Consider the following 26,873-nt stretch of genomic DNA (forward strand, 5'->3'; position numbering starts at 1 on the left):
TTTTTAGCGGCCCCGCGACTTTCTTTCTTTCTTTTTTTCCGTTTTGTTTGTCTGTTTGTTTGTTTTTGTTTCTTTCTTTCTTTAAAAGGACACTCCTACTATTATTTTAACATTAGGTGTACAAACTATGGCCCTGGGGCCATTTACGGCCAACCTTAAATTTTTTGGGCGGCCCCGCAACTTTCCTTCTTTCTTTCTTTTTTTTTCCATTTGTTTGTTTGTTTGTTTCTTTGTTTCTTTCTTCTTTTTTTTTTCAAAGGACACTCCTACTATTATTTTAACATTAAGTATACAAACTATGGCCCTGGGGCCATTTACGGCCAACCTTAAAAAAATTTAGCGGCCCGCGACTTTCTTTCTTTTTTTCCATTTGTTTGTTTGTTTGTTTGTTTGTTTGTTTGTTTGTTTGTTTGTTTCTTTCTTTCTTTCTTTCTTTCTTTCTTTCTTTCTTTCTTTCTTTAAAAGGACACTCCTACTATTATTTCAACACTATTATGATGACTAAATCTTTCTAGACAGGCAAACATTTATAAATACATTTATAGCTGAAATAGTTATGTTTCTCTTCAATAACACTGTGGAAAATAGTGCAATTTATGGACATTTTCGAAGCATCCTTTCTCACGCGAAATGACACGCCAAGCTCAGCACACAGGCTCAATGGTAGCCGCGCCATTTTACACAGGACGTCTCTGTTTTTACAATGTCGATTATGCATGCGAATATGCGTTAATGTTTAACCCTTTCACCCAAGACATTGTTTTCCCATTTTTATTATTATTTTTTTTTTATGGGACCTCTTAAAAACCCTTTTACGTTACCGTAGTAATTTTCCCATGTTTTCTAGCCTTGACACAATTTCCACAACGTAGCCTATTTACTGTATGTGCTGTGCTATAGTGAAGATGAGCGTCAAGGCATTGAGACTTTTTTTTTTTTTTTTTTTTTAGTTCAAAAGAGTTTAAGTTGGATTAAATCGTCATGTGCATCTAATAAGAAGATGATTATACATGTATAGGGATTCTTAACGGCTCTGGGGGATATCATAACAATGACAAAAATGAGTTGATAAGTGATGAAGTGATAGGTAAAAGATTAGTGTTTAGTAACACACACACACACTAAAACGTGATTGAAAACAAATCATGAACTGCATTATCAGTCAAGATCCCATGCACACTTCAAGACAACTAACGTTGGTTAATAATTGTGTGAGGAAGGAACACTGATTAGATCCTCCCTTTGCACCGCCTGACCATAATTGTACACAGGAAGGAAAAACATAACAGCACAGAGTGAAAAATGTTAAAAAAACGTGACCATGTTTTAGTTTGGAAAAGTGACAAGAGGAGGAAATCAAATGCTTGCATATCACTAAGCAATATAATCAAATTGTTCCTGGTGAGATAAGATAAGGAACATAAATGATATCTGATCAGATTGTGGATCGTTCTTTTATTTCAATTCCACACAAGGACCACGAAAGCGTTCGGTGCTTTTTAATGAATTATTTAAATTCAGTTACGTCACATAAAAGTGAATCCAAGCGCATTTGGATATGTTTATACATGATCTTATCATCATGTCGACCCTTTGCCTCACAAAAATGATGCGCATCATATTTATGCGGTCAGTGCAAAGGGTCGCCGATCATGTGATGCATTAACCATTGTCGAGAGGGTGACACCTACTGATAACTGTGCTTCGGCGGCCACGGGGTGACAGTAAATACTTCAGTCCTCGTGCCGGGAGCACACAGTGACGCTTGAGAGAGGACGACAACTCCACAGAGGAGGATTCGCTTGCCGTGAGGGAAGACGTCAACACACTCAACAATGAAGCTGAAGCTACCGAACCCGGGACTGGATGATCGGATTCCCTCTCATGGGGAGCTGGAGAAGATGGAGGTGGAGGAGGCAGGGGACAGACCCAAATGGGACAATAAAACCCAGTACATGCTCACCTGCGTGGGCTTCTGCGTGGGGCTCGGCAATGTCTGGAGGTTTCCGTACTTGTGCCAAAGTCATGGCGGAGGTAGGCTAGCTGCTCGCTTGTGAAATTCAAATGGGCATTTGCTAAAGCTTTGCGGACGTTGATCCCCTGCGAATGTCCCTCCAGGTGCGTTCATGATCCCCTTTCTAATCCTGGTGGTCCTGGAGGGAATCCCGCTACTGCACCTCGAGTTTGCCATCGGGCAGCGCTTGAGGAAGGGCAACGTGGGCGTGTGGAGGTCAATTAACCCCCACTTGACTGGAGTTGGTGAGTAGAAAACGGAATCGTTGTACAGTGAGCCCTATTTATATGCGAGGTATTATTGCACATACGATGCCTCAAGATGGCGGCATTGCACTACTTTTGTCCAAATAAAAATCCTTAACTCATTTCAAAAATATTTACTTGACGCAATGAGTTCATAATATGAAAGCAAAGCGCTACTTTTGTCAAAAGTGAAACTCCTCAAATGGCTTCAACATAGTTCCTCGATGCCAAAGTAATCCTTTGGAACGTGTGAATTTGCAAATGAAATTTCTTAAATCACTACAAAATAGTTCCTTGACACCATGAGTCCGGCAAATGGAAGCAAAGCACTATTTTTGTCCGAGTGAAACTCCTCAACAGTTCCTTGATACCAAAATAGCGGCAAAATAATTCATTCGAATGTGCGAATTTGCAAATGAAAATAAATATTTCCTTGACACATTGCTCTCTTTATAAGACAGGAGCTGAAATGAAACTCGACTTGACTTCAATATAGTTCTTTGACACAAGATGGACGCAAAGCACTATTTTTGTCCAAATGAAACTCCTCAACTTGCTTCAACAACAAAAGAGTGCCAATATAATAATTTGGAATGTGTGAATTTGCAAATGAAACTCCTTTGCGCCCTCCAAAATATTTCCTTGACACAGAGATTCTATCAAATGGAAGCAAAGCACTAGTTTGTCTAAATGAAACTCCTCATCTCAACATAGTTCCTTGACACCAAGATAGTAATCCTTTCAAATGTGTGAAACAAAATAGCGTCAATGTAATCCTCCACAATATGTGAATTTGCAAATATGCAGAGCTCACTGTTAGGCCCTCTTTTCTTTCTCTCTCCCCCCAATAATCCAATAAACTTAATGACGTCTATGACTGCAGGTATATCAGCTTTGATGGTGTCCTTTATGGTGGGCATATACTACAACACCATCATGGCTTGGATCATGTGGTACCTTTTCAACTCCTTCCAGGATCCTCTGCCATGGAGCCAGTGTCCACTCAATGCTAACCGCACAGGTATGACTTTCGAGAAGCTCCAAATAATTGATATAATGTTGCTCACTATTTAGCTGTACTTGCTGCCAACAACCGCTAGAGGGCGTATTTGAATTACTTAGAGGAATTTGAAGTGCTTGTCGGGTCAGAGTACGCACAGAATAGAAAAAAAACAAATCATACCAGACTACAGGAATAAAGTTGCAAGAGTATGACAAGAATGTATTAGTAATATATTTTATCGTTTAGTTGTTTTGTTTGCTAACCTAAGAGTTTTGATCAAATATTTATGTTTACCTGGTGAATATAGTGCGGTACAAGATCAATACATAAAGTTACTGTCGGCCTACATTTAGCGGCGGCAGTGGTCTGAAATTGTTGCGTTTAGGTACATCAGGGAATTTTGATACTCGGGAGTTGCAAATGCGGAAAATTACTCTGTTTAAAAGTGAAGGCGTGTGCCACCTCATGATAGATAGCATACCATAAATCCTTTTGTCCCATCTTTCATTGGAAAACACTCAGCAAAGTAAACATCAATTGTAAAATTGCATATTTGTGCTTTTAAATGTCAGCGTTTGCTTAAATTACAAATATCACCCCTGAGTGGCTTACACTGTACTGTAATAATATATCTTGTCAACTTGGAGCCCTTTTTTGTCATTTATACCAATTGCCTCCAAGGCTAAAATTGCTATATTCTTGCTACAGTATATTATTTTATTTGATCTCAACAAGATACATACCTCCAAAAAGAAGAATCATTTAGTGAGCATCTTCACCTTAGGGTTCTTCATTTTTTTTTCCCTTCTAGGTCCGGTGGACGAGTGTGAACGTAGCAGCACTGTGGATTATTTCTGGTACAGGGAGACCCTGAACACGTCAGAGTCCATCGAGGACTCTGGAGGTCTGCAGTGGTGGATGGTCCTCTCTCTGGTGTCCGCCTGGACTGTGCTCTACGTCTGCTGCATCCGCGGGATCGAAACCAGCGGCAAGGTCTGAGCAGCCCGACAAATTCTCATGTGCCCTTTTTTATTCCGTATCGTGTTTGATTTAGGATGTTTGATTTTTGTTCTACAGGCTGTGTACATCACCTCCACTCTGCCATACGTGGTTCTGACTATCTTCCTTATCAGAGGACTCACCCTGAAAGGTTCAGTGGCGGGAATTAAGTTCCTCTTCACACCAGATGTAAGCATTGACATAAATTTATTGTAATTAATTTATTTTGTTTTTATATAGGCCTAATAACAATAACAATAATAATTAATTAATTAATTAATAAATAAATTAAATTAAAAAAAATTTGGTGTATCCGATGATGCTTATAGTGCTGCTAATATGAGACAAGTTAATTCTCGCAAATTATTTTTGAATAACTAATCTGTATTACCGTAATTATCAAATGTATACTGGAAAGGAACAACACTGTCATCTGATGGATATTTTGGGTACTGCACCCTTCACGGTTCAATGCCATACAGTTTTCACAATAGCACAAATCCGAAAGCAACCGTTGACAAATATATTCCTGAGCACAAAAACAGCATAACATAGCATAGGTTAGTAAAGAAATAGATACAAAAAATATTATATACTATACTATACCATACTAAAATAGCCGTATGCTGTTTATACAGTTGTAGCTAGAGTCAACATATTTTCCCAATCCCGGATTAATAATATATTCGCCATAAAACGAATAGTGCCCAGATTAAAAAAAAAAAAACTGTTATTACATTGGCAAGAACTCAATTTTATTGCACTACTACTTTTTATGATTCTCCCACAAAAGGGTGATTTCATTTGAAGCGTGTCATATCAGATTACGATCTTCACGTAATAAATACGAGCACGTTTTACCTCGCAAGGAGGGAGCGTGAATCGTTTTGGATGATATCATTGATCCGTTGTTCACTTTATTATCAAAGGTGGATGAGTTGATGAATCCAGCAACGTGGTTGGACGCCGGCGCGCAGGTGTTCTACTCCTTCTCCTTGGCGTTTGGAGGCCTCATCTCCTTCTCGAGTTACAATTCTGTCCAGTGAGCAAACATCCCGGCGGAACTGAACAACTGCACTTCTGTCACATTATCAACATCTTATTTTTCACGTGCGACCGCAGCAACAACTGCGAGCAGGATGCCGTTGTCATCTCCATCATCAACGGCTGCACGTCAGTGTACTCGGCCACCGTCATCTACTCCATCATTGGCTTCAGGGCCACAGAAAAATACGACGACTGCGTCGGAGGGTGAGTTATGACGAGGGGCGTGCGGCCCGGGGGTCGGCAAGTGAGGCGGCGCCGCTTCCTGTTAGCCATTCTCTGCCTGTGAAAAGTGATTACTTGATTCTGATTGCATTTAGCTATTGTTGGATTATTGTTTTTAACTCTTTGACTGCCAGACGTTTTCAGAAAAGGGATGCTGTCAGTGCCAGCCGATTTAAGCATTTTGACTGATCTTTCAAGGTCCACAGAAAATGTTCTGTTTGGACTATGGAAACACACATACTACCAAATGAAAGATTGAACTTTCATCTTTCATTAGAAAAAAAAGTTTGTTTCTACCTTATTCCGTTCTTTAGTAATCAACAATAGAAAATGGTTAGTTTCACCCGATTGCGCTTGTTTTGGACCAAAATCTCTAGCTCCGCCTCACGTCTTCTACTGACGCCCACGGTGGGCGGCCCACCCAATCTTGTCCAAAGAGAGTCATCGCTGCCATCTAGGGGCCAAAACGAGTCATTTTACTAACTAGATCTGCTTGATACTTTCAGCACAGCTGCCCAAGGCTTTTCTCCACCCGTTTCCAAAAAAAAACAAGAAAACAAAACAAAACATAGTGAACGTCTTTTAACGTCCTCGGCGCCCCTCCGTAGGTTTTTACTAAACGTTTTATAACGTTTATGGCGGTCAAAGAGTTAATCCACAATTTATTTTTTATAAATATTTTTTTTATATTTTATAAATATGTATATATATATAAAAAATATATATATATAATGATATCATTTTATATAATTAATTATAATATTTAATTTAAATTTTTTAAGATCCATTTGAGTGTTTTCATTGGTTTGTGTGTAGCCATGCTAGGTTAGCATGCTAGCTCAAGCCATTTGTCTTCTCCCCGCAGCAACATCCTGAAGCTGCTGAACGCCTTCGACTTGCCCGAGGGCAACATCACGGAGAGCAACTACGGCGACATGCTGCTGCACCTCAACCAAACCAGTCCGGGTGTCGTACAAGATCTGCAAATACAGACATGCGACATGCAGTTCTTCCTCAGCCAGGTCTGTCGAACCGTTTATGGATATTTACGACATGAACACGTGTGGCGACGTTTTGGCGTAATCTTCCGCAGGGGGTGGAGGGAACCGGCTTGGCCTTCATTGTCTTCACAGAGGCCATCATTAAGATGCCCGTTTCGCCAATCTGGGCCGTGCTCTTCTTCATCATGCTCTTCTGCCTCGGCCTGTCCACCATGTTTGGGAACGTGGAGGGTGTTGTGGTGCCGCTGCAGGATCTCAAACTGTTGCCCAAAAAGTGGCCAAAAGAGCTTGTCTGTGGTAATTCTCTCTTTATTGATACTATCGCAGGACAATTCATTAGGTACACCTGCACAGAATACTGAAACGATGATTCTGCTTGCGAATAAATGTTTTTTTTCGGACCAGTCATTGGCTCGCAATATGTAGAGAATACATGTATAAAAAAATGAGTATTTGTCTTTGCTTTCAGGTTTGACATGTTCCATCTGTTTTACCTTTGGCATCATTTTCGCCCAGCGCTCCGGAAACTACTGGTTGACTCTTTTTGACAACTTTGCTGGCTCCATTCCTCTTCTGGTCATCGGGCTCTGTGAGATGATCGCCGTTGTCTACATTTATGGCATAGATAGGTGCGTACCTCCAGGAAATGCTTTCCTCATGGCGTGTTAATTATTTATCCTCATATTTTGAAAAGCACAGATGAGAAACACGGCAGTGCCTTCGCAATAGTACAAATCGTAGTTTGTGAATGGCTTTTAAATATTAAATTCCAGTGACGAAGACACTTTATGATGCGATTTTGCAGAACTACTGTATTTTGGCTGTGATACATTTTCCTCACAACTATTTTATTGTCCTTTTAATTGTTAGTCATGTCAAGAATGAAAAAAAAAATAGCTTCAAGCAGGAACACACAATTGAATTAAGTTAATCCAAAGTGATGTATAAGGTTTAATTCATCATGAGTTCATTAGACTTAATATATTCACTTTAAGTTAAATTAATCCAATCTGATACGTTAAGTTTAATTAATTATGTGAAAAACATGTTTTAATAATGATAAGTGGTATAATTATGTATTTTTTTACCTTCATATACTGTATGGAAGTTGTGTGAAAAACACAGTGGATATAAAAAGTTACACACTTTAAATTTACCAATGCACCAATTTAAATGCCAGTTTTTGTGATATGAAATGAAGATGAAAATAAATATCGATATTTTTTTTCCCACCATTAATGCAACCTATAATCTGTACAACTCGATTATTTATTTATTTATTTATTTATTTATTATTATTATTATTTTGCCTCTTTGGGCCATAACATCATTTTCCAAGCATGTGGGAAAGTAATAACTAAATAAATAAATTAGGGTAAGAGATTAAATGCATTAAAAAAATATCCATTCATACATTCATTTTCTTAATTGCTTGTCCTCACAAGGGTTGCTGGAGCCTATCCCGGCTAGCTTCGGGGCGGTAGGCGGGGTACACCCCGAACTGGTTACGACCATCCACACTCACAATCACACTTATTCAATTATGATCTCACGTCCTCTGCACTCGGACCAGTCAGCCACCGCATTAAAAATATACTTTTTTAATATACATTTTTTGTACAGTTTATACATATATATAAACATTAATGTTGGGAAAAGTTTTGAAATGATTTATCTTAGTCTCTTTTTGTATGCTTTAAAAAAGTAGCATATGAACAGGGGTGTGTAGACTTTTTTTCCCTCGTGTTTTTTTATTTATTTTATTTGAAAAATTCGACATATTTCTGATTTGATCTGGTTTATTATCTTCTATCGAGGAAAACTCATTTCCCATCCATGTTGTAAAGGATCCTGGCAACTCCAAGAGATATTTGCTTTTCCTGGGGGGGGGGGGGGCGTAACAAAACCTTAAATGCATACTCTATGTCTGTTTTACAGCCTTAGTGATTAGATCCTCATCAGCGTACCATGCGCGTTGTTTAATCCTCTTTATCTCATGCAAGGATCTCGTTAATGGCCGCCATCATGCGCGCCGTGCTTAAACGACATCTTCTATTGCTTCCGCGCAGGTTTAACAAAGACATCGAGTTCATGATTGGCCACAAGCCCAACATCTTCTGGCAGGTGACCTGGAGGGTGGTCAGCCCGCTCATCATGGTCATCATCCTGGTGTTTTACTTCGTCACGCAGGTCGCAAAGTCTCCCACGTATCAGGCCTGGAACGTAGAGTGGGTAAGCGTCCCCGGCAGATGTTTGTCAGAGTTAGCCGTGCGACGCGTTGATCTGATCGCAGCTCCGTGTCGCTTCGCAGGAGAAATTTCCCACCCTGGAAGTGCGTCCGTACCCGAGCTGGATCTCTGTTATTATTTTCATCCTGGCGGGCATTCCCAGTTTAATCATCCCGTTTGTGGCTCTCGTCAAATGGCTGCAGAGGAGATGCTGCAAGCGGAGGGACGACGGTGCTGACACAGTGAAGACCGTTTCGGCCCAAATTCAGTATTAGCTGGCAAATCTGTTAAGGCTTTTTATAGGATTTCTTCCTCTTTTTTTTTTTTTACTGTCATGTAAATCTTTTATTTCCACCCTCATTTGTGTTGTTAATAATGTGTTTGCCATTATTGGATTATTGTAATATTTATCTTGTGTATTTGACCATCTACGCCTGTGTATGTTATCATTTGAATAAATGTGTAAATAATAGCTATTTTAGCACTGAAAGATCAATAAATGTGGCATTTTTTGTATCATATTATTTGATATTTTGTGTGTGTAGAAAAGTCCGTCTCGACTGCCAATTTTGGGATTAAAGTAGCACTAAGGAACTTTTCAACCTTTAATAAAATATTTTCATAATTCTTCTGATGAAACATCGATTTAAAACTAGTTGAATAGTACCTTTGCCATGGCCTGAGGGGGTCGGTATCATTTTTCCTGGCATGAAGCAACTTTGAGGAGGATGGTAAGAAGTCAATTTGAACGTCACCGCACAACTACTGCTTTCCTGGCAGAAGCTGCAAAACAACCGAAAAGTTTTGTCTGAGGAAACATAAAAGAAAAAGGTAAGCTATCTGGGTAAAAGGACAGTCAAAGATCAACATTGGTCCGGCTTTCACTCGCTGGCGTGAGCTAAAAAACAACACAATGCGCTTGTCCTCATGGGAAATGTGGTCTTCCTTGAGGCATAACAGTATGGCTTTTGTCCATATGGCGGCGCCATAATCAACATAAACTGAAAGCTCCTTAGTGTTGCTTTAAAGGGATACTTTCCTTTCTTTTTATTTGCTATTTTCAGCAGTAAAAAGTTAATATTTTGTCTATAATTAATTTGATATCTTCATTATTCGCATTTACAATTAATACTTTAAAATTTTTATTTTGCCACAGTCAACTGAAAATGACATCACAGTTCGTCAGGGTAATGACATGGCTCAGTTTGTGAACTTCACATGACCGAGTGAGCTGTGATTGGTTGTTACCTGAGCTCTGAGTAACTGTGGTGCCATTTTCAGTTGGTTTTAAGTGACAAAATGGGATTTTTACCAAAAAGGATTAGGGCCAGTGAAGAGAGAGAAAAAAAAAGGTTTGGCAGAATTCTGACTTTATTCTCAGAATTCTCACTTTAATCTCAGATTACTGACTTTAAAGTGAGAATAATAGTAGCACTAATAAAATCAGAATTCTGACTTTATTAGTGCTACTATTATAGAATTCTCACTTTAAAGTGAAAATTGTGACAATTCTCACTTTAAAATCAGAATTATATGATTAAAGTGAGAATTCTGAGAATAAATTAAGAATTCTGACTTTATCAATTCTGAGATTAAAGTGAAAATTCCGACTTTAATTTCAGAATACTGAGATTAAAGCCAGAATTATCACTTTAAAGTCAGATTTCTGAGAATAAAGTCCTGCCAAGCTTTTTTTTCTCTCTCTTCACTGGCCCCAATCGTTCATGTAAAATAGCGAGGTTATCAAATATATTATAGACAAAATATTTATTTTTACTGCTGAAAATGGCTAAATAAATTAAGGTCTTTTAAAGCATTTATTCATAAAAAAAAAAAAAAATCAAATTTTTTTTTTTGCGCTGTACATTCTTTTGATAATAATTCTTCACTCTGCTTCTAAATGTCTTGAACTGTTTTGTTTGTAAATGCTTTCAAAGGTTGCATTGTTAATTTTGTCAAGCTCATTGAGTTAGCTTGTGTCCGAAATGTGCTACACAAATAAAGTTGTCTTGCCTAATATCAGCTCTAGCCAAATCGACTCCATTATGTTTTGTTGAACATGTTCAGACCGAGCCAATAAATAACTTGATAACATAAAATTAATAGTTAAGCGTTTAAATGTCGTTCTCCCTTTAAAATACTCCAAATGGATTAATAGCGCTTTGGAAAAGAGCTATTCAAATAGCATTTGACAATTGTTCAATTATGAATATAAAAAGGGTAAAAGTGCAGAGTGCATTAGCTAATCTCTATCCACAAAAGATCATAAAGTGATTCCGACGTTGCTGATTCGCGCTCTGGATGTATTTGTGCCGCCGCGTTACCACTGATTGTGAACGCTCATTTCAAGCGTTTCATCTGGCGGGTGCAGACCATTCCTCCACCTTGCAGTTTTTTTGGGACGCCATGAGACTGACAATTCCCAACCCGGGGCTGGATCTGCGGATCTCCAGCTATGAGGATCTGGACAGGATGGAGAAAGAGGAGGCTGACAACAGGCCCAAGTGGGACAATAAAGCTCAGTACATCCTGACTTGTGTGGGATTTTGCATCGGCCTTGGCAACGTCTGGCGATTCCCGTACTTGTGTCAAAGCCATGGGGGAGGTAAGCCGGGGGGGGCCGTTATTTGAAATCAAACTGATATCGGGTTAAATGATGAAGAATTGGCGGTTGGGGGCGCCTTAATTAAAGGAGGGCCAAAGTCCTCAGCTTTTACTCGAACGTTGCCTCGTCGCTTTCAATTGAAAATCGCTTTTGTGTCCTTTTGTGCCAGAGGTCAAACGGCAAGTTGAATACATAACCCGCGCACGACAAACTGGAGTGGAAAATTGTTCCGTTTTGTTAATCATTGTGGGAGTGGAAGCTCCCCTGAAGAAACCTCCGGCGGTACATTGTATCGAGACTGTATAGATTACAGTAAAACATGATAGGAGTGTTTATCTTGTCTAGTTTATAAGAATTTTCGAGGCAAAACACATCAAATGCATGTCATACAAACAGGCATTGGTAATGTCATAACTTGTACAGTTTAGGACTAATATATTTATATATATATATATATTGGTAGGACTGGAACAGATTAACTGCATTGCCATTATGTTCAATTTAAACATTTGATTTGACATGTGAGTCTCGACTCTGAACAAATGACACTTATATCTCAAGACACCCCTCTCGTGTTTATTGAATGTCTCCAGCCACGATAACCAATTACTGTGATTATTATTTTTTAATCATCATCATTATGCATTAGCAAAATTAAGGCAAGTGCATATTATACTCGTCGATCCCATTTGCTCATTATTTTGGAAAAATGTTAAACAGATACATAAAAATTAGCAGTAAACTGATATATTTTGAGGAAAGTTCAGTCAATCTAATAAACTCGATTAAGGCCTTTTGTTTGTTTCCATGCGAGAAAACATTGACAAAATCTGCCGTTGCTACCCTAGTTTGACCTTCTTTTTTTTTTTTCACTCAAAATCTAACACTCAAATTGTGTCCAGGAGCCTTTTTGATCCCTTATCTGCTCCTGCTGGTGTTCGAAGGAATGCCCCTCCTCTTACTGGAATTCGCCATTGGCCAGCGTCTGCGCAAAGGCAGCGTGGGGGTGTGGCGCTCCATCAGTCCTTACCTGACTGGTGTGGGTACGTTCAATACTCATAATAACATTTTTTTTTCTTTTTTTTTTACATCAAGAACATGCTAGCTTTTGTTTGTGATGCCATTTTTGTTGGTTTCTTCCAGGTATAGCCTCCATGCTGGTGTCCTTTTTAGTCGCTCTGTATTACAACACTTTGATAGCCTGGGTCATGTGGTATCTCTTCAACTCCTTTCAAAGCCCACTTCCTTGGAGCCAGTGTCCTCTCAATGAGAATGCCACGGGTACGTTAGAAGAGTTTTACAATAACAGCGCAGCTTTTGTGTTTATCGCTCAGTGCTACTTTGACTTATAAGTCACCCAATTTATGAGTTTTTAAGTCAGTATTTTGTATAAAAAATGAAAAAAATGTGTCTATCTGACTGAGCTAACAGCTAAATAAAACAAAAGGGAAAATATAAAAGAAACACCTAGTTTGTGAAAGAAAGTGCTTGAGCGCGCGCCGCGCCCTGTGCCCGAGGGTGACAACATGGCGTCGTCAGTTGGCCACACTCCCTATATATACGGCTCTGATTTTGCACTTTAAAATATAACATTTTAGCCAGCCCCGATGCAAAGTTTGCTAAGTTTATGTTTAAACCGTCAACATTGCAAATAATAAAAACAATAATAATAACTTCTACAGAAATCTAGTCAAGCGGTAGGGTGACTATATTCCCATGTCCCAAAAAAGAGGACACTTTTCCCGGCTTTGAAATTGTGGTACCAGTCGCAGGTACACAGTGTACTTCACCTCCAATTAATTAATTAATCACGCAATGCCAACTGGACATTTTCATGAATTTATAAAAACCCCGCGGACGCCCGAATTGGATGCAGGAAAATGGTCTATCCTCCCAATTGTCCTCTTAAAATACGGCATTTGGTCACCCTACCAAACGGCATACTATTTCCTCGTGAATGTCCACTAGCTTAAACGCATAACAGGAAACGCAATAGACAAGCTATCGAAACTAGCACTGATATTACGGTGAACATTTAAGCAGCATAATCTGCGGCTGATATGTTCGAACTGTATACTTGCTTAGGTTTTGTAACAGAATGTCAAGAGAGCTCCACCGTGGACTATTTTTTCTACCGGGTGACCCTCGACAGTTCAACCTCCATATCCGACTCTGGTGGGCTCCACTGGCCCATTGTGGTGTGCCTTTGTGGCGCGTGGACGGTTGTCTGCATTTGCTGCATCAGGGGGATCGGCACCTCAGGCAAGGTGCGTTGCCATCGAAGGGCACATCAAATAAGCCGTCGAAAAATATGTATGAGATGTTTTAACGTGCGCTATTGTTGTCTTGACCGCAGGCTGTTTACATCACGGCCATCCTTCCATATGTAGTGTTGTTCATATTCCTGGTGCGAGGACTAACCCTGAAAGGCGCCTTTAGCGGTATTCAGGTGCTCTTCACCCCAAAGGTATTTTTTTTAAATCTCACAATAAAAAAAACAATAAAAAAAGTTAAGATAACCTACATTTGAAAAAAAAAAATTCACAACTGTTTTCTATTATTCTTTAGGCATGAAAATAAATAAATAAATACTTACCTTAATTTTTTTTTAAACATACATTTTTCAAGTTGGTGACATGTCCACTAGGGTGGACAACGTGCATTTGAGCAACTGATGAAATACGTTTGTAAGAAAAGAATGAATAATAATAAAAAAAATCATGTAAAAACTATAGAAAATTAACATTGTGTTCTCATATTTTTAACATATTTTAAAACTACCACATGTATTGTAAAACTATTTACCCAAAGAAAAATGAACTTTTTATGAAGTACATATAGTAATTTTCTATTTTCTGGAAACCATTCATAATCAATGTGGCTGTCATCATCCCCACTTGAGTCAGATGGTAAATGGTGGACTGTCCTGTAGGTTTTGCTAGCATGTTCCGCACCTGACCACTACAAAACATAAGGATCATCCTTACTTTCATATGAGGATTAAAATCCATAAAATATTGCAATAATGAAAATGACATGATGATTTAAAGCAACAAAAAAATAAAATGACTGCAGATGAAGTATTTTCAAAAGCAACAAAGTTACAACAACATTAAGTTGGAGTCACGTTACAGCTAATGATGTCCAATTTAGTGGACTCGTGATCAATCGCTGTTCCCTCAAATTACAAAATCAATACTTGGATAGTTCAACAATTATATTACTCCTTAGTTGTTGCTTGATGCTCCAATATTTTTTCTTACATGCAAGGGCCCCCTGGAATAGAAAAAAATAGACCCTTATTCGTTCCTTCACATCTGAACTTCTGTCGGCCATCTGGTCGTCTTTTTTTTTGTTTACACTTACAAACGTTGACCACTGGATGGCAGTGTATGTCAAGACTACAGTCGTGTCCACTGGAGTGGCTAATGGCCAACTGTGGCAAAAAGTATGTTTTAATAGCTGTCCACTGTCGTAACCGCTATCCGTGAAAGGGTCAATATAGACTTGCGCAACACCTGATATTGTTTTCTTACAGGTGGAGGAATTGATTAATCCGTCAACTTGGCTGGATGCAGGGGCGCAGGTCTTCTTCTCGTTCGGTCTGGCATGGGGAGGCCTCATCTCGTTCTCCAGCTACAATCCCGTTCAGTGAGTTGTATAAGAGCAACATTTATGTGGCTAATGCTAATGCTAGTTTCTCTTCCTAAGTAACAACTGCGTACAAGATGCTGTCATCCTGTCGGTTGTCACTGGCCTGACTTCCGTGTATGCTGCTGCAGTTACGTATTCCATCATTGGCTTCAGGGCCACTGAGAAATATGACCAGTGTTTTAGTGAGTGAGTACATTTCCTTGTTTTTATTTTCATGGATTATTATTTTTTGTTTACAAGTCAATTTTGCTGTTCATATTGTTTGGATTTAGTTTTCGTAGCCAAAACAAATAAATGATGAGGTTTCATACACTCAATGATGACATGTATTTATTTATTTTTTATATATTGGTGGCTAGTGGCGGTCTACATTTCAAGCACCAATAGGAAAAAAGCTAAACATGTAAAAAAACAGGAACCACAAATGATGTGGTTGTTGGTAGGGATCAGGGTTATAGTTTTGGAATTTTCATTTAATTTTTTATTTTTATTTATTTTTAATTTTTTATTAGTTTTCAGAGTGGTTCTGTTTGTATTAGTTTTAGTTTTTTTAGTTTAGTTTTTTTTTTTTTTAATAAAAAAGGCTACATTCAGGTTTTAGTTAGTTTCAGTATTAGTTTTATTTATTTATCTTTTTTTGGGAAAAAAAAAAGGTGTATTACTTGTGCGCAATATTAAAAAAATGGTAAAATTAGAAAAGTAACGCATTTTTCACCTAATGTTGCATTTTGGGTGAGTTAAATGGAAAAAGCAGGCAAGCTGAGCCATTGGAGCCAAAAGCATTTAAAATTGTCGCCTCGGAGTGATGTCATCTGAAGGTGCTTTTCTATTGGCTGCTGCAAAAATACGTCCTTATGCTGGTTAATATCAAAATAAATCGACTTGAAATCACATTTAAAATGATCCCCAAAGGCTCATGCATTAAATTGATTACCAAAGACTAAAACGAAGGACGTTAGTTTTGTAAACGTAGTTTCGGTTCGTTTCCGTTTTTTTATAAAGCATTTTTATTTGTATTTGGTTTCGTTAAAGCAATTGTTTTAGGTTTTTTTTATTACTAAAATAACCTAAATGGACTTGAATGCATCATACTGACAGCTGTTCCTAATGTTTTGGCTTCCATATTGAGCTAGATGAAATAATAAGTGAGTTTCTTATAGCACAAGGTGTTTCTCTGAAATATTTCGGAGTTGCTTTGAGCATCCACCGATTTGAATTCTCGCTCATTTTTTTCCCTCCCCTTTAGTAACATCATGTCCTTAATAAATGGATTCAATCTTCCCGAGGACAGCATCACTCCAAGCACGTTCGACTCGGCTTTGCAAAGTCTGAACAACTCCGACCCCGAGGCTGTTCTTGGATTGGACCTCAAAACCTGTGACTTGCAAAAACTCCTCAGCGAGGTAACCATGTCACATGTTGTGTTGGCTGTTTTTTTTGACATGTTGTGTCTCACGTGACTAACATGCGTAATGTACCACAGGGAGTGGAGGGAACGGGTCTGGCGTTTATTGTTTTCACAGAAGCCATCACCAAGATGCCCGCTTCTCCTGTTTGGTCTGTTCTCTTTTTCATCATGCTCCTCTGCTTGGGGCTTTCCACCCTGTTTGGGAACATTGAAGGAGTGGTGGTCCCCTTGAGGGACTTGGGGGTTTTCCCCAAAAAGTGGCCCCATGAAGCCCTGACTGGTACGTTAATCTGTTTAATTAACACAGTTAAACACGGACTTAACTTGAATGTGGAAACGTATTTTTTAGAATCTGGATTTAAAAAGCATTTATACTTGAAGCAACTTTTTCCAATTTGCGCGCAGCATAACATCAAAATGCCGCTTCACCACATTTGCTTTGCTTTAAAAAGGAATCACGAATTGTAATGATAAGTTTGCTCGATATTATTTATTTGGTTGTTACTAACATACCTATGAGATTCATAAAAATAATTTTTCCCTCAGTTGAACTCATTCACTGCCATTGACGGCTATTGACGTAAAAAATTAATTTGAACTATTTCTATTAGTTTAACATTTTTTCCACTTTTGTTAACAAGAGTATGACAACCTAGAAAAAAATATTGTACATTTAGAACAGATACAAAGTGTATGATTAATCGTGAGTTAACTATTGAAGTCATGCGATTAATTATATTTAAAAAGTGTAATCGCCTGATGCGATTTAAAAAAAAAGAAAGGATTATTTAAAAATTAGGAGCGTGAGGAGATTGAAATTTTTTATCGTAATTAATTGCATGACTTTACGGGTTAACTCACGATTAATCACAAATTTTATATCTGTTCTAAATGTACAGTAAAAAAAAATCCAGGTTTTCATACTCTTCACAAAAGTGGAAACAAATGTTAAACTAATAGAAATAGTTAAAATTAATATTTGACGTCTGTAACCGTCAATGGCAGTGAATGAGTTAATACATTTCCTTTAAATAAAAAAAATTAATACAATGTATTGAACTTAACAGATCACTGTACATAGGCAGACATTCTTTTGAGTACCACTAGAGGGAGCCAGTGTACCACACACACACACACACACTGTACGCTGTGATGTGTTTTTGTGTTTCAGTGATAACGTGTGTCACGGCCTTCATCATCACCCTCCTCTTCGCTTTGCATTCCGGGATTTATTGGATTACGCTTTTTGACGAATTTGCCGGATCTGTTCCGCTTCTGACGATTGGATTCTTTGAAATGATTTCAGTTGCTTACGTATACGGCATTGACAGGTAAACACCATGATGATGATGATTAGGTTAGGTCACTTCCCAACTCACCAAATTCTCGCGCGTCAAGGTTCAACGAGGACATCGAGTTCATGACTGGACGCAAGCCTTGCATCTTCTGGCAGGTGACGTGGAGGTTTCTCAGCCCTCTCATTGTCCTGGTGATTTTAATTTTCTACCTGATAACCAAAGCCCAAGAACAGCTCACCTATTCAGTCTGGGATCCCGCTTCGGTAAGCACTTCACGGATGTGACATCATCAGATTCCCCGTTTTCCTGGTGACGATTAAGCTAATGAATGTATTTTATGCCTCAACAGGAAGTTTTCCCGTCATTGTCAACTGAAGCATATCCATCGTGGATCAATGGAATGATTTTTCTGTTAGCGGGGGTTCCCACTGCCATTGTGCCTCTGTATGCATTGTGTAGGTTCATCTATGTGTGCTGCAGGAGACACTAGATTGAATCATATATAGCTCACACTGTTTTAGGTGCTTTAGTTTTTTTTTTTTTTGGTTGGTTCTCTGGTTCACACTTAATTGCAGGTTTACACATATATATACAAATTCATTAATCGAGTAGAACCTGTAAATAGTTTCACAGAGAATATATCAAATATATAGAAAATGTTTGGTTTGGTTGTCTTTTGAGTCATTTAGCAAAACATAACATTTAGCCTGCGAGCTAACATTAGCGCTTCTTTAGTCTATTTTAGTGTCGAAAGAGATTGTATATAAATTCAACTAATTTTAAGTCTCTTAAATTGATAAAAATAAATAAATGATTGGTATTCATGCAGAAATATTTAAAAAATAACAATAATAACTATATTTAGAATGAAATTATTGCCCCCCCATTATTTAATTCTTATATAATTTTGTAAACATGTAAATTGGATTGCCTGATCTTTGTATTATACCTCTCTGTCTGGTGTCTAATAAATGTTTATTAAAAAAAAAAAATATATATATATATATATATATATATATATATATATATATATATATATATATATATATATATATATATATATATATATATATAGGTGAGTACACTTAATTTTGAAAGTTGTGTTTTTATTACGTCAGTATACTGGTGTTGAATTACATCACAATGGCCACCAGGTGGCAGTCTAAGCAAGGGGTCACCAACTTTTTTTTTTTTTTAAACTGACAGCTCCTTCTTGACTTCGTGACTTATTAATGCAAAGGGCTACCAGTTTCAGACACACGTTATGAATAACACATTCGCACAAATGACCTCCAATTAAAGTTCATTGTTAACAATTTATGATGCCCATCTACGTGAAGACACTAATCCTGTTATTATAATTGATCAGCAATGCTTTAAGACTTTAGTCCTGTAAATCGCTGCAAGTGTCTACACTTTTGACAGCATTCCTAAGGAAATCACAATGGCGCATCATCACTGGTGAGCTGCATTCCGAAGAGGCTCCCCAGTCGATCCTTGGTGACAACCTGCTGCCCCGGAGGTGGGCAACTGAATGTCTTAAAGCTCACCTGTTTCCGCTTTTCAAATGAGCACAGCCTTTATCGGGACCGTAAGAGAAAATCAGCCATGGTTTGGGTTTATTTTGGCTTTTTTTCTGTTGTGATCAGTGTTTTTTTTTTTTTTCCTTGTTGCTCCTCCATGTCTCGTCAGGTGTGACCACCTCCACCTGTGTATGTCTTCCCTTCCTGTGTGTCAACCAATCAGTGCCCTCTCGCCCAGGTGTCGCCTTGTTGTGTAATTAGTTAGTGTGTATTTATTTAGCCACTTGTTTTTTGTTGTTTTCATATCTTGTCTCGTCCTCAATATCTTCTGTTTTTTTATTGTTGTTGTTGCAGCTTGTCAGGTTGCTCATTTGGATGTGGGCTTTGTCGTTTTTGTTGCCAAGTACCTTGTTTGCTCATTTGTTTTGGTTTGATTAAATTATATGCATTTGTTTTCAAGGACTACAAAAATGACATTTAAAAAAAAAAAGCCTACCAGACCAACTTAAAATGGGGCAAGGTGCGCAACACAATTATGCAACCACATTATTTAAAGATTATTTTCTCTTGAATTGGACGGGTTACGTCAGCAGTTATTTTAAGTAATTTATCTTGGTGTCACTTTTTTTATATTGCAAATACTTGGTGTTTGAACAAGGGTGTGTAGACTTTTCATATCCAGCGTTGATCAGAAGTGGATAAATGTTATCTTATGAGAGTGGGCCTCATTTCTTCCCTCTCATGATTCTGTGGTGTCAAATTTGATACAGAAGGGAAAAAAATGGTTTTGGCCTATTAAAGTTGGTATTTAGGTCACACTGAGAAGAAAATAGGACGGGAGCGCCCCAAAAATGCTTTACTTCTTAATCTTTTTAATAGGAAAATCCTAATACGTATCCAATATCTCATTGTTGGTTCTGAGTTAGTGCACGGTGCAAAAAAAAAAAAAAAAAAAAAAAAAATCATCCAAGTCACATCCACGGGCAGGTGACCAACATTTATTTACCATTATCAACTTTACAATAAAACCAGTAACATCTGTCAACATTAGCAAAATAAAGAACAGAAATCAATCCAATTGTATTTACAGAGACAAAAGCAGATTCAGGCTCACACACGACAGATAAACAATTCTGCTTCATATCAAACCGCAACAGTGAACATAGCAAGCTGAAGTGTTCTTTTTTTTCATAGTAAGGTAAAAATCAAAACTTGTCTATAGTTTTTTTTTTGTATTTTTTTTTTAACAAACAAGACATAGCTTCTTTTAAGATGGTTCTCTATAATACACCACAAAATACTTCAAATTTGGGTTAAAATATAGGAATGTAAAAAGTTGGCGAGTCTCTTTTCGGATTTATCTCTTATTTTCTGTTTTTTTCTTTTTTGAGCTATTTAACAGTCATTTCAAGTGGTGTTGTCCTAGTTGTTCCTTTTTCTACCTTCTTTTCTTCACAAAGAGGCATCTTGAGCCGCCGTTTTTATTTATTTTTTATTTTTTTTCGAAGATGCGTCCTCCCATCAACCTTTTTGCCCGCTTGATGATGTCGTCTCGCCGCCGCGCCGAAAGCCTCAAAAGTCAGTCAAGGTCCAGATGTCGAGCAGGAAGTGACCTAGTGAATCTCGTCTGTCGTCTTGACGAAAAGTGGCACGTCAAAGGAGTCTCTCACATACATGTGTATATATTTACATATACATATATCCATATACATATGTATACATATACACATATATATATAAATATATATATATACTCTTAAATTCTCTCTCTCTCTTTCTTTGAAAAACAGTTCAGCCAGTTCATTGTGAGTTGCGCGTACAATCACTCCTTCTTTTCAGAGGGGGCGGGGGTCGAGCTGCTCTCCTCTGTGGGTTTCGAGGCCTCGGGGGCTGGAGCAGCTGCCTCCTTGGCCTCCTCCTTGGGGGCGTCCTCTTTGGCAGCCCCCTCCTCGGCTTTCGGGGCCTCGGCTTGGGCCTCCTCTTTCACCTCCTCCTTCTTCTCCTCTGCAGCGGCGGCAGCGGCGCCGGCTCCGTTCTCGGCGGGTTTCTCTTCAGAGGAGGCGGTAGCGGCGGCGGCGGCCGGCTCCTCCTTGACCGCCTCGTTCTTCTTGCTCTTCTTCAGGTTGATCTTGAAGTTGAAGGATTTTTTCAGGGAGAACTTCTTCTTCTTCTTCTTAGGGGTCTCCTTTGTGGCGGCATCAGTGGCGGGGGCCGCTGCGGCCTCGCCTTCGGGTTTGGCCGCCTCGCCGTCGGCGGCGGGCGCCGGCTCGATGGCGTCGCCCTCCGCGCTGGCTTCGGGCTCCTTGGCCGCCTCGGCCGAGCCGTTGGTGGCGGCAGCATCCCCGTCGGGCTTGGTGGAGACGTCGCCATTGGTCTTCACGTGCCCATTCTCCTGCAAAATAAATAATTAATCATCTCTTTGTGAAAAATAAATCAATGAAGCAAAAAAATGACTCTGTGGGGTAAAAACACGCCATATTTGGTCCCATCCCATGACAATTTCTCATTATTTGCCAGAGCATCGTCGTGCTCATCAATTAGCGCCGTCTGGCTGAGGCGACGCCTTGCAGCTCCTCAATGAGCCGATAGGCGGCGGTAGAGCCACGCAGACGGCTCGGGGTACCAGACAGCCCCCAACAAAGACGCGACTGGAGAGACAAGCCTTCACTTATTGTTTGACTATATCGTCCGAAAACACAAAAAGAACATCCATTTGAACTCGTTTATGATTAGTGACGCCACAAGGAAACATGAAATTCAAATTAGCGGTTAAATCCTCAAAAACGAGCCACCGATTAAAAGCAAAATGTGAAAAGGTGCAATTGGTACAATAGAGATAGCAGGCTTACTTATAACAAGGGAGTAGACTGCACTCAAGACGCCCCCTCCCCCCTCTTTCTCTTTTGCAGATTTGAGATTAAACACCCCCTCTTTTAAATGCCCTTATTACTACTCCATCTTGACATATTAATAATGTCTTTTTAGATGAGCGAAAGCCACACCTGACCCCCCCCCCCCCCCCCACCCTCGAGAAAAAAAAACCCTCCTCTCGTTGAAACTGCATCAATTTAGTCAACGCGTTGATATTGTTGCAAAAAACTTTGAAGCAATTGAATTGTACCTGGCCGTTGGTTTTGACAGCCGCAGCATCAGCGGCGGCGGCGGCGGCGTTCGCCTCCACCGCCACCTCTCCCTTGGATGACTGAGATCCCATTGTCTTCTTTGTCTGCCTCTTTCCAAAGCAAATGAAAAAGAAAAACTAAAAAAGAGTGGCCTCGAAGTTAATCCAACCCCAGGTCGAGTCGCGTATCCAGCGGTGAAGCGACGAAAAGTGTATTTTTGGTGGAATGACGATGATTTTCGAACGATTCCAAGTCCGTCTCGCTCGTACTAGTCACTCCGGGGGAGAGAGAGCCTCTAAACTCATCGGCGCTTGAACGCAACGCTTCAACATACAACAGGTTTGGGGCGACACCCGGTGGGCGGGGCTTGCGGCGGCTTCGACCAATCGGCGCCCTGTCTGGGGGAAAGTCTACCGGGCTTTGGCCAATCAGCGCTCGCTGCCTGGCAGAAGACCCCCAGCAGCGAGTTTAAGTCAGTCCAACTCATTTCTCTACCGTAAAAAAAAACATGCATAAAAAGCTATAACTACATTTTATTTACGTACATTTAATTTTCATAAATCTGCTAGTATTATGCTTCATACCGTTTTTTTTTGTGTGTGTATGTAATAGACTCAGAGATTTAGATACTAGTGGAAAAAGAGAAGTAAATGTAAAAGTCAGTAAAAAAAAAAGACGATTATTTTTATTCCAGACGCTCAAAAGTAGAATAGACACTACCTGTTTTCTTCTTCTTTTTTAAAATATTTTATTGTGAATCTTATTGAACAAAGCAGTTTCCCTCGTGGGTTAGCGTGAGCGTTTATGCTAACAAAAACAATATGTTCCCATAAATTAAAAATAAATGCTAGACTAGCTAATGGATTTTGAAGAAAAATTTTCAATGGCAGAAGTTGGCGGGTTTTTATTTGTTTTGCATCCTTTTACATCAAACAATTTAATATTGGGGAACATCTTGCCCCTCCGTCTTCGGTATTCCGTGTTTGACGTTTCTCCTCCTGTCTGTTTTTATCTCTTTTTTCAAAATCAACCGCGGTCACATTTACCTCTTTTTTTTAATTATTTTTTTTACATCCGGTCATCATATGCGGTGGTTGAAAAAAGTAGCAAATCTACGAAAATGAAAAATAAATTATTACACTACTCAAGTAAAATACAGATATAAAAAAAAAAGAAGAAAAAAGTATAAAGTACAGTAACAAAATGTTTTTCCTTCTTTACATCCAACCTCTGAATAGAAATGTGTCAACCCTCGTACGGTAAACTCGGCATGTTTTGACCTTTAGGCGATAACATGTAACCTTTAAATGACTTCTAGACATGATTGGGATGAATCACTAAGGACTTTTCTTATTTAATTACACACACATGCGCGCACACGTGCGCCACTTTCACTTTCACTTTGACTGTTCTTCAAAGAAGGGACTCTTTCTTAATGTGACTTTCGTTATTAGTTATATAAATCATTTACTTGCTTTTATGATTTTTGTAATCTTTACACACAGGTCACAATATTTGGTCCGATTTATTTTTGTGGCTGTCGTTTGCAATTGTGTAAAAAAGAAAAAGAAAAGAAAAAGTCGTAGTTCTATCACACAATAGTGAATGGAGAAATAATCTATTGTCGCTATTGCTCAACATGGTCGTATATTTGTTGGGTTAAAGAACGAGATCGGCATTTGGGCTGACGCTGTATCACGTTGAGTCCTCATGGTTGCATGACTAGATTCGTTGTTCACTTCCGCTGGTCAACAACATACCAGGAGCAAGGAAAAAAAAAAAAAGTCAACGGGATGATCATGCACATTCCACCTGATCGTTTTCTCCCATGCGCATTTCTCGCAACAGCTGTTAAAGCGACAAATCTCAATTGAGGGAAGAAAAGAGTCTCAGTGTTCGATGTGACAAATTGATCTTCGCTGCAACCAATCAGTCAAATTGATTCTGCGAAACTTGGGAACAGCCCGAACCTCTCGATTTGCATGCGGGTTAAGGGCCAGCTGGTTAATGTAACCACGCTTGTGCCAATAATTGTGATTATTATTTTTGTTTGTTTGTTCAAATGTATTATGATAATATGAATGGAACGCATTTCGTTGCCAAAGCAGTCATGCGATTGCAGGACTACTTACCTGGGAAACTTTTATTTATTTATTATTTTATTATTATTATTTTATTTTTATTTTTTTAAGAGCTCAGTATTGTTCATTCGGAAATGTCATCATCATTGCTCTTTATTTTATTATTATTTATATATATATATATATATAAATATATATATATTTTTTTTTTACCTGGAAAACTTAATATTAAACCTCTAATTGCCAATGTCATATAATGTCTAAAAGTAATTACGCAAAAAGGGAACATACTGTAACACCAGTTGAGCAGAAGTAGGAGCAATTTAGAGATGGTTTCACTCATAAGTATGAATTCTAGGGACGTACTGGAAAGGCAGAAGCATATCCAGAACCTGTCCTGCAGCCAAACTGTGAGCCGGGTAAGACAAGGACACCCTCATTCCGCCCTTTATTGTTTCATTTATATACAGAATCGTCCATCAGGAAGGAACTCCCAAGGATTTTCAGACACTTGCCTGAAAGTGGGTAGAACTCGTGAAATGGTTGTTGGCAATAACCAGCCCTGCTAACCGAGAAATGAGGAAGATGATGAAGAAGAGCTAAACGACTGGTAACTCTCAAGAGACCTGAAAAGAATGGCAGAAAATAGCGAGGGGTGGCAAATGACAGACCTGTAACCTGTGGAAGGACCTGCCCGTTAAGGCAAAGCACTAATGTAAGAATAAATAGGACCAGCTTCCTCAGTGTTTTTATTCTTCGCAAGTGCTTAGCGTCCATTTAATGGGCTCATAACACCCACAAAGGGACCGAGACGTCAATAGGATTTAGATGTTGATTGGAAAAAATGCGCAAAGTCTGCAAAGGCATTTTCTTAGGATCGTTTTCATGGATCTAGTAGGAAGGTTCCGCAGGAAACAAAAATGGAAGATATATATTGAATATATAATCTGCTCACGCATTCCCATTGAGTTGAATGTTTCGTTTACTGCCGGATTTAGAAAACACACCGCCTAAAAAGTCATGTAAATTAGAGTAGTAGTAACTGAACGCTCGTCTATCTCGAAAAGTGAATATCGCTGGGGTCGTCACAGTTTTTTTTCCCAAGCCATTACAACGAGGCGCTCTAAAACCAGTTCAAAGCCCCTGTCCACATGCTGAGTTGTCACGCCAGACTTCCCACCGCCATCTTGACTCCGTGGTGTACGCACAGTCATGGCCAACAATGAGGCGCTCTAAAGCTAGCTGGCCAACTTAATGCGCGTCACCCTGCTGGCACAGAAAATCAAGAAAATAATGAAATTCGGTTAACGTTATAACTCCCCAACTGATTACCACATAGTTCCGTTTTGCATGTTTCCATTGATCATTTTCAAACTAGCAAATCTGAATGAATTCACTTGAGAGGGTCTCTAAAAAGTGAAAGGATGTCTTAGACCAGGGTGCATTTTCCTCACGCATTTCACCTCTACCTTGTCTCCATGGTGTATGCACACTCGTGGCCAACAATGAGGCGCTCTAAAGCTAGCTCGCCAACTTAATGCGCGTCACCCTGCTGGCACTCAAAGTTCGCATATACTGGCGCAGAAAGTCAAGAAAATGATGGAAAACGGTTAGCACATAGATGCTAGCTCTCAGTTTTTGCGTTTTTCCATCGACAATTTTCAAAGCCACAAATCTCTGAATTCGCTTTACAGGGTCTCGAATGGTCGGATGTCTTAGGCCAGGATGGATGGATGATTTCATCTTTCTCACTCATTTTACTCCCCATTTCACGCCTACTTTGTCTCCCCGATGTGCGCACACTCATGGGCAACAATGAGGCGCTCTAAAGCTAACCGGCCACCATGCTCATAACATCAAGATATTATATACTGGCACAGAAAATAAAGAAAATGATCCACGTAGCTCTCACTTTTTTAGCACGTTTCCATCAAGCACTTTCAAACGAGCAAATCTCTCCGAATTCACTTTACAGGGTCTCGAAATCAAGTGAAAGGACGTCATAGGCCAGGATGGACGGACGGACGGATGGATGGATGCATCTTCCTCACTCCTTTTGCACGTTTCATACGTGTTGTCAAGCTGTGAGTCAAGACGAACTAAATCCACAGCTTGCCCCCCACAACCTTGACCAAGCGGCGTAGCCATGACAACACAAAGGAAACCAAATCTTCTGAAGGAATATTATCGGTGTATTGTGGTCAGGTCCAAGCCAGATTCTTCTCGTATGTATTCATGATGGCGTCAGAGAGGTTTTGTCACCCCAAGACGGACGGACACATATGCTGTCATATTACACTCGGCTTCTTGCGTTGCAGCCACTCCGATGGGGGACGGCCTTTTCTCACACACATATCACGCTGTATCTATCGACGTGGCCTTGTAAATGTCATAATAATGTGTCCACTGTGCGCTGTGGAATG

At 39.3% G+C, this 26,873-nt stretch overlaps 3 protein-coding genes across 4 annotated transcripts; 2 read left to right on the top strand and 1 right to left on the bottom strand.

Annotated features, from left to right (window-relative positions):
• The first annotated feature begins 227 nt into the window (after positions 1-227).
• On the top strand, positions 228-9,259 carry LOC147157682 (sodium-dependent neutral amino acid transporter B(0)AT1-like). The gene is made up of 12 exons (XM_086062927.1): positions 228-2,034; positions 2,119-2,259; positions 3,143-3,280; positions 4,074-4,255; positions 4,340-4,450; positions 5,191-5,303; positions 5,384-5,512; positions 6,396-6,552; positions 6,624-6,828; positions 7,001-7,160; positions 8,601-8,763; positions 8,843-9,259. Exons 1-12 carry the CDS (start codon positions 1,836-1,838, stop codon positions 9,032-9,034), a joined length of 1,890 nt encoding a protein of 629 aa, XP_085919053.1. The 5' UTR covers positions 228-1,835; the 3' UTR covers positions 9,035-9,259.
• A 1,906-nt stretch (positions 9,260-11,165) lies between these two features.
• Positions 11,166-18,651, top strand: LOC147157683 (sodium-dependent neutral amino acid transporter B(0)AT1-like). 2 transcript variants are annotated; one of them, XM_086062334.1, is made up of 12 exons: positions 11,166-11,364; positions 12,267-12,407; positions 12,508-12,645; positions 13,450-13,631; positions 13,721-13,831; positions 14,903-15,015; positions 15,076-15,204; positions 16,265-16,421; positions 16,502-16,706; positions 17,598-17,757; positions 17,825-17,987; positions 18,074-18,651. In XM_086062334.1, exons 1-12 carry the CDS (start codon positions 11,166-11,168, stop codon positions 18,212-18,214), a joined length of 1,839 nt encoding a protein of 612 aa, XP_085918460.1. In that variant the 3' UTR covers positions 18,215-18,651. The 2 variants fall into 2 exon arrangements, with proteins under 2 accessions (XP_085918460.1, XP_085918461.1); XM_086062335.1 differs by lacking the exons at positions 17,825-17,987; positions 18,074-18,651 and having other exon boundaries at positions 17,598-17,761.
• A 1,574-nt stretch (positions 18,652-20,225) lies between these two features.
• marcksl1b (MARCKS-like 1b) lies at positions 20,226-22,685 on the bottom strand. Its single transcript, XM_086063313.1, has 2 exons — positions 22,369-22,685; positions 20,226-21,639 (listed from the first exon to the last, which is right to left on the bottom strand). Exons 1-2 carry the CDS (start codon positions 22,459-22,461, stop codon positions 21,070-21,072), a joined length of 663 nt encoding a protein of 220 aa, XP_085919439.1. The 5' UTR covers positions 22,462-22,685; the 3' UTR covers positions 20,226-21,069.
• Positions 22,686-26,873: the final 4,188 nt, after the last annotated feature.

The sequence above is a fragment of the Leptonotus elevatus genome, chromosome 19, assembly GCF_054856555.1.
Source record: "Leptonotus elevatus isolate MCC_2025b chromosome 19, RoL_Lele_1.0, whole genome shotgun sequence".
NCBI lineage: Eukaryota > Metazoa > Chordata > Actinopteri > Syngnathiformes > Syngnathidae > Leptonotus > Leptonotus elevatus.

What these genes read in the sequence shown, in the direction of transcription:
- LOC147157682 (XM_086062927.1), top strand. Translation starts at nt 1,836, where the DNA reads ATGAAGCTGAAGCTACCGAACCCGGGACTGGATGATCGGATTCCCTCT. An exon ending in TCGAGTTACAATTCTGTCCA is followed by an intron (nt 5,304 to 5,383) that starts GTGAGCAAACAT and finishes GTGCGACCGCAG; the next exon opens with CAACAACTGCGAGCAGGATG. An exon ending in TACGACGACTGCGTCGGAGG is followed by an intron (nt 5,513 to 6,395) that starts GTGAGTTATGAC and finishes TTCTCCCCGCAG; the next exon opens with CAACATCCTGAAGCTGCTGA.
- LOC147157683 (XM_086062334.1), top strand. Translation starts at nt 11,166, where the DNA reads ATGAGACTGACAATTCCCAACCCGGGGCTGGATCTGCGGATCTCCAGC. An exon ending in TGCAAAAACTCCTCAGCGAG is followed by an intron (nt 16,422 to 16,501) that starts GTAACCATGTCA and finishes AATGTACCACAG; the next exon opens with GGAGTGGAGGGAACGGGTCT. An exon ending in TACGTATACGGCATTGACAG is followed by an intron (nt 17,758 to 17,824) that starts GTAAACACCATG and finishes TCGCGCGTCAAG; the next exon opens with GTTCAACGAGGACATCGAGT.
- marcksl1b (XM_086063313.1), bottom strand. Translation starts at nt 22,461, where the DNA reads ATGGGATCTCAGTCATCCAAGGGAGAGGTGGCGGTGGAGGCGAACGCC. An exon ending in CTGTCAAAACCAACGGCCAG is followed by an intron (nt 21,640 to 22,368) that starts GTACAATTCAAT and finishes TTTATTTTGCAG; the next exon opens with GAGAATGGGCACGTGAAGAC.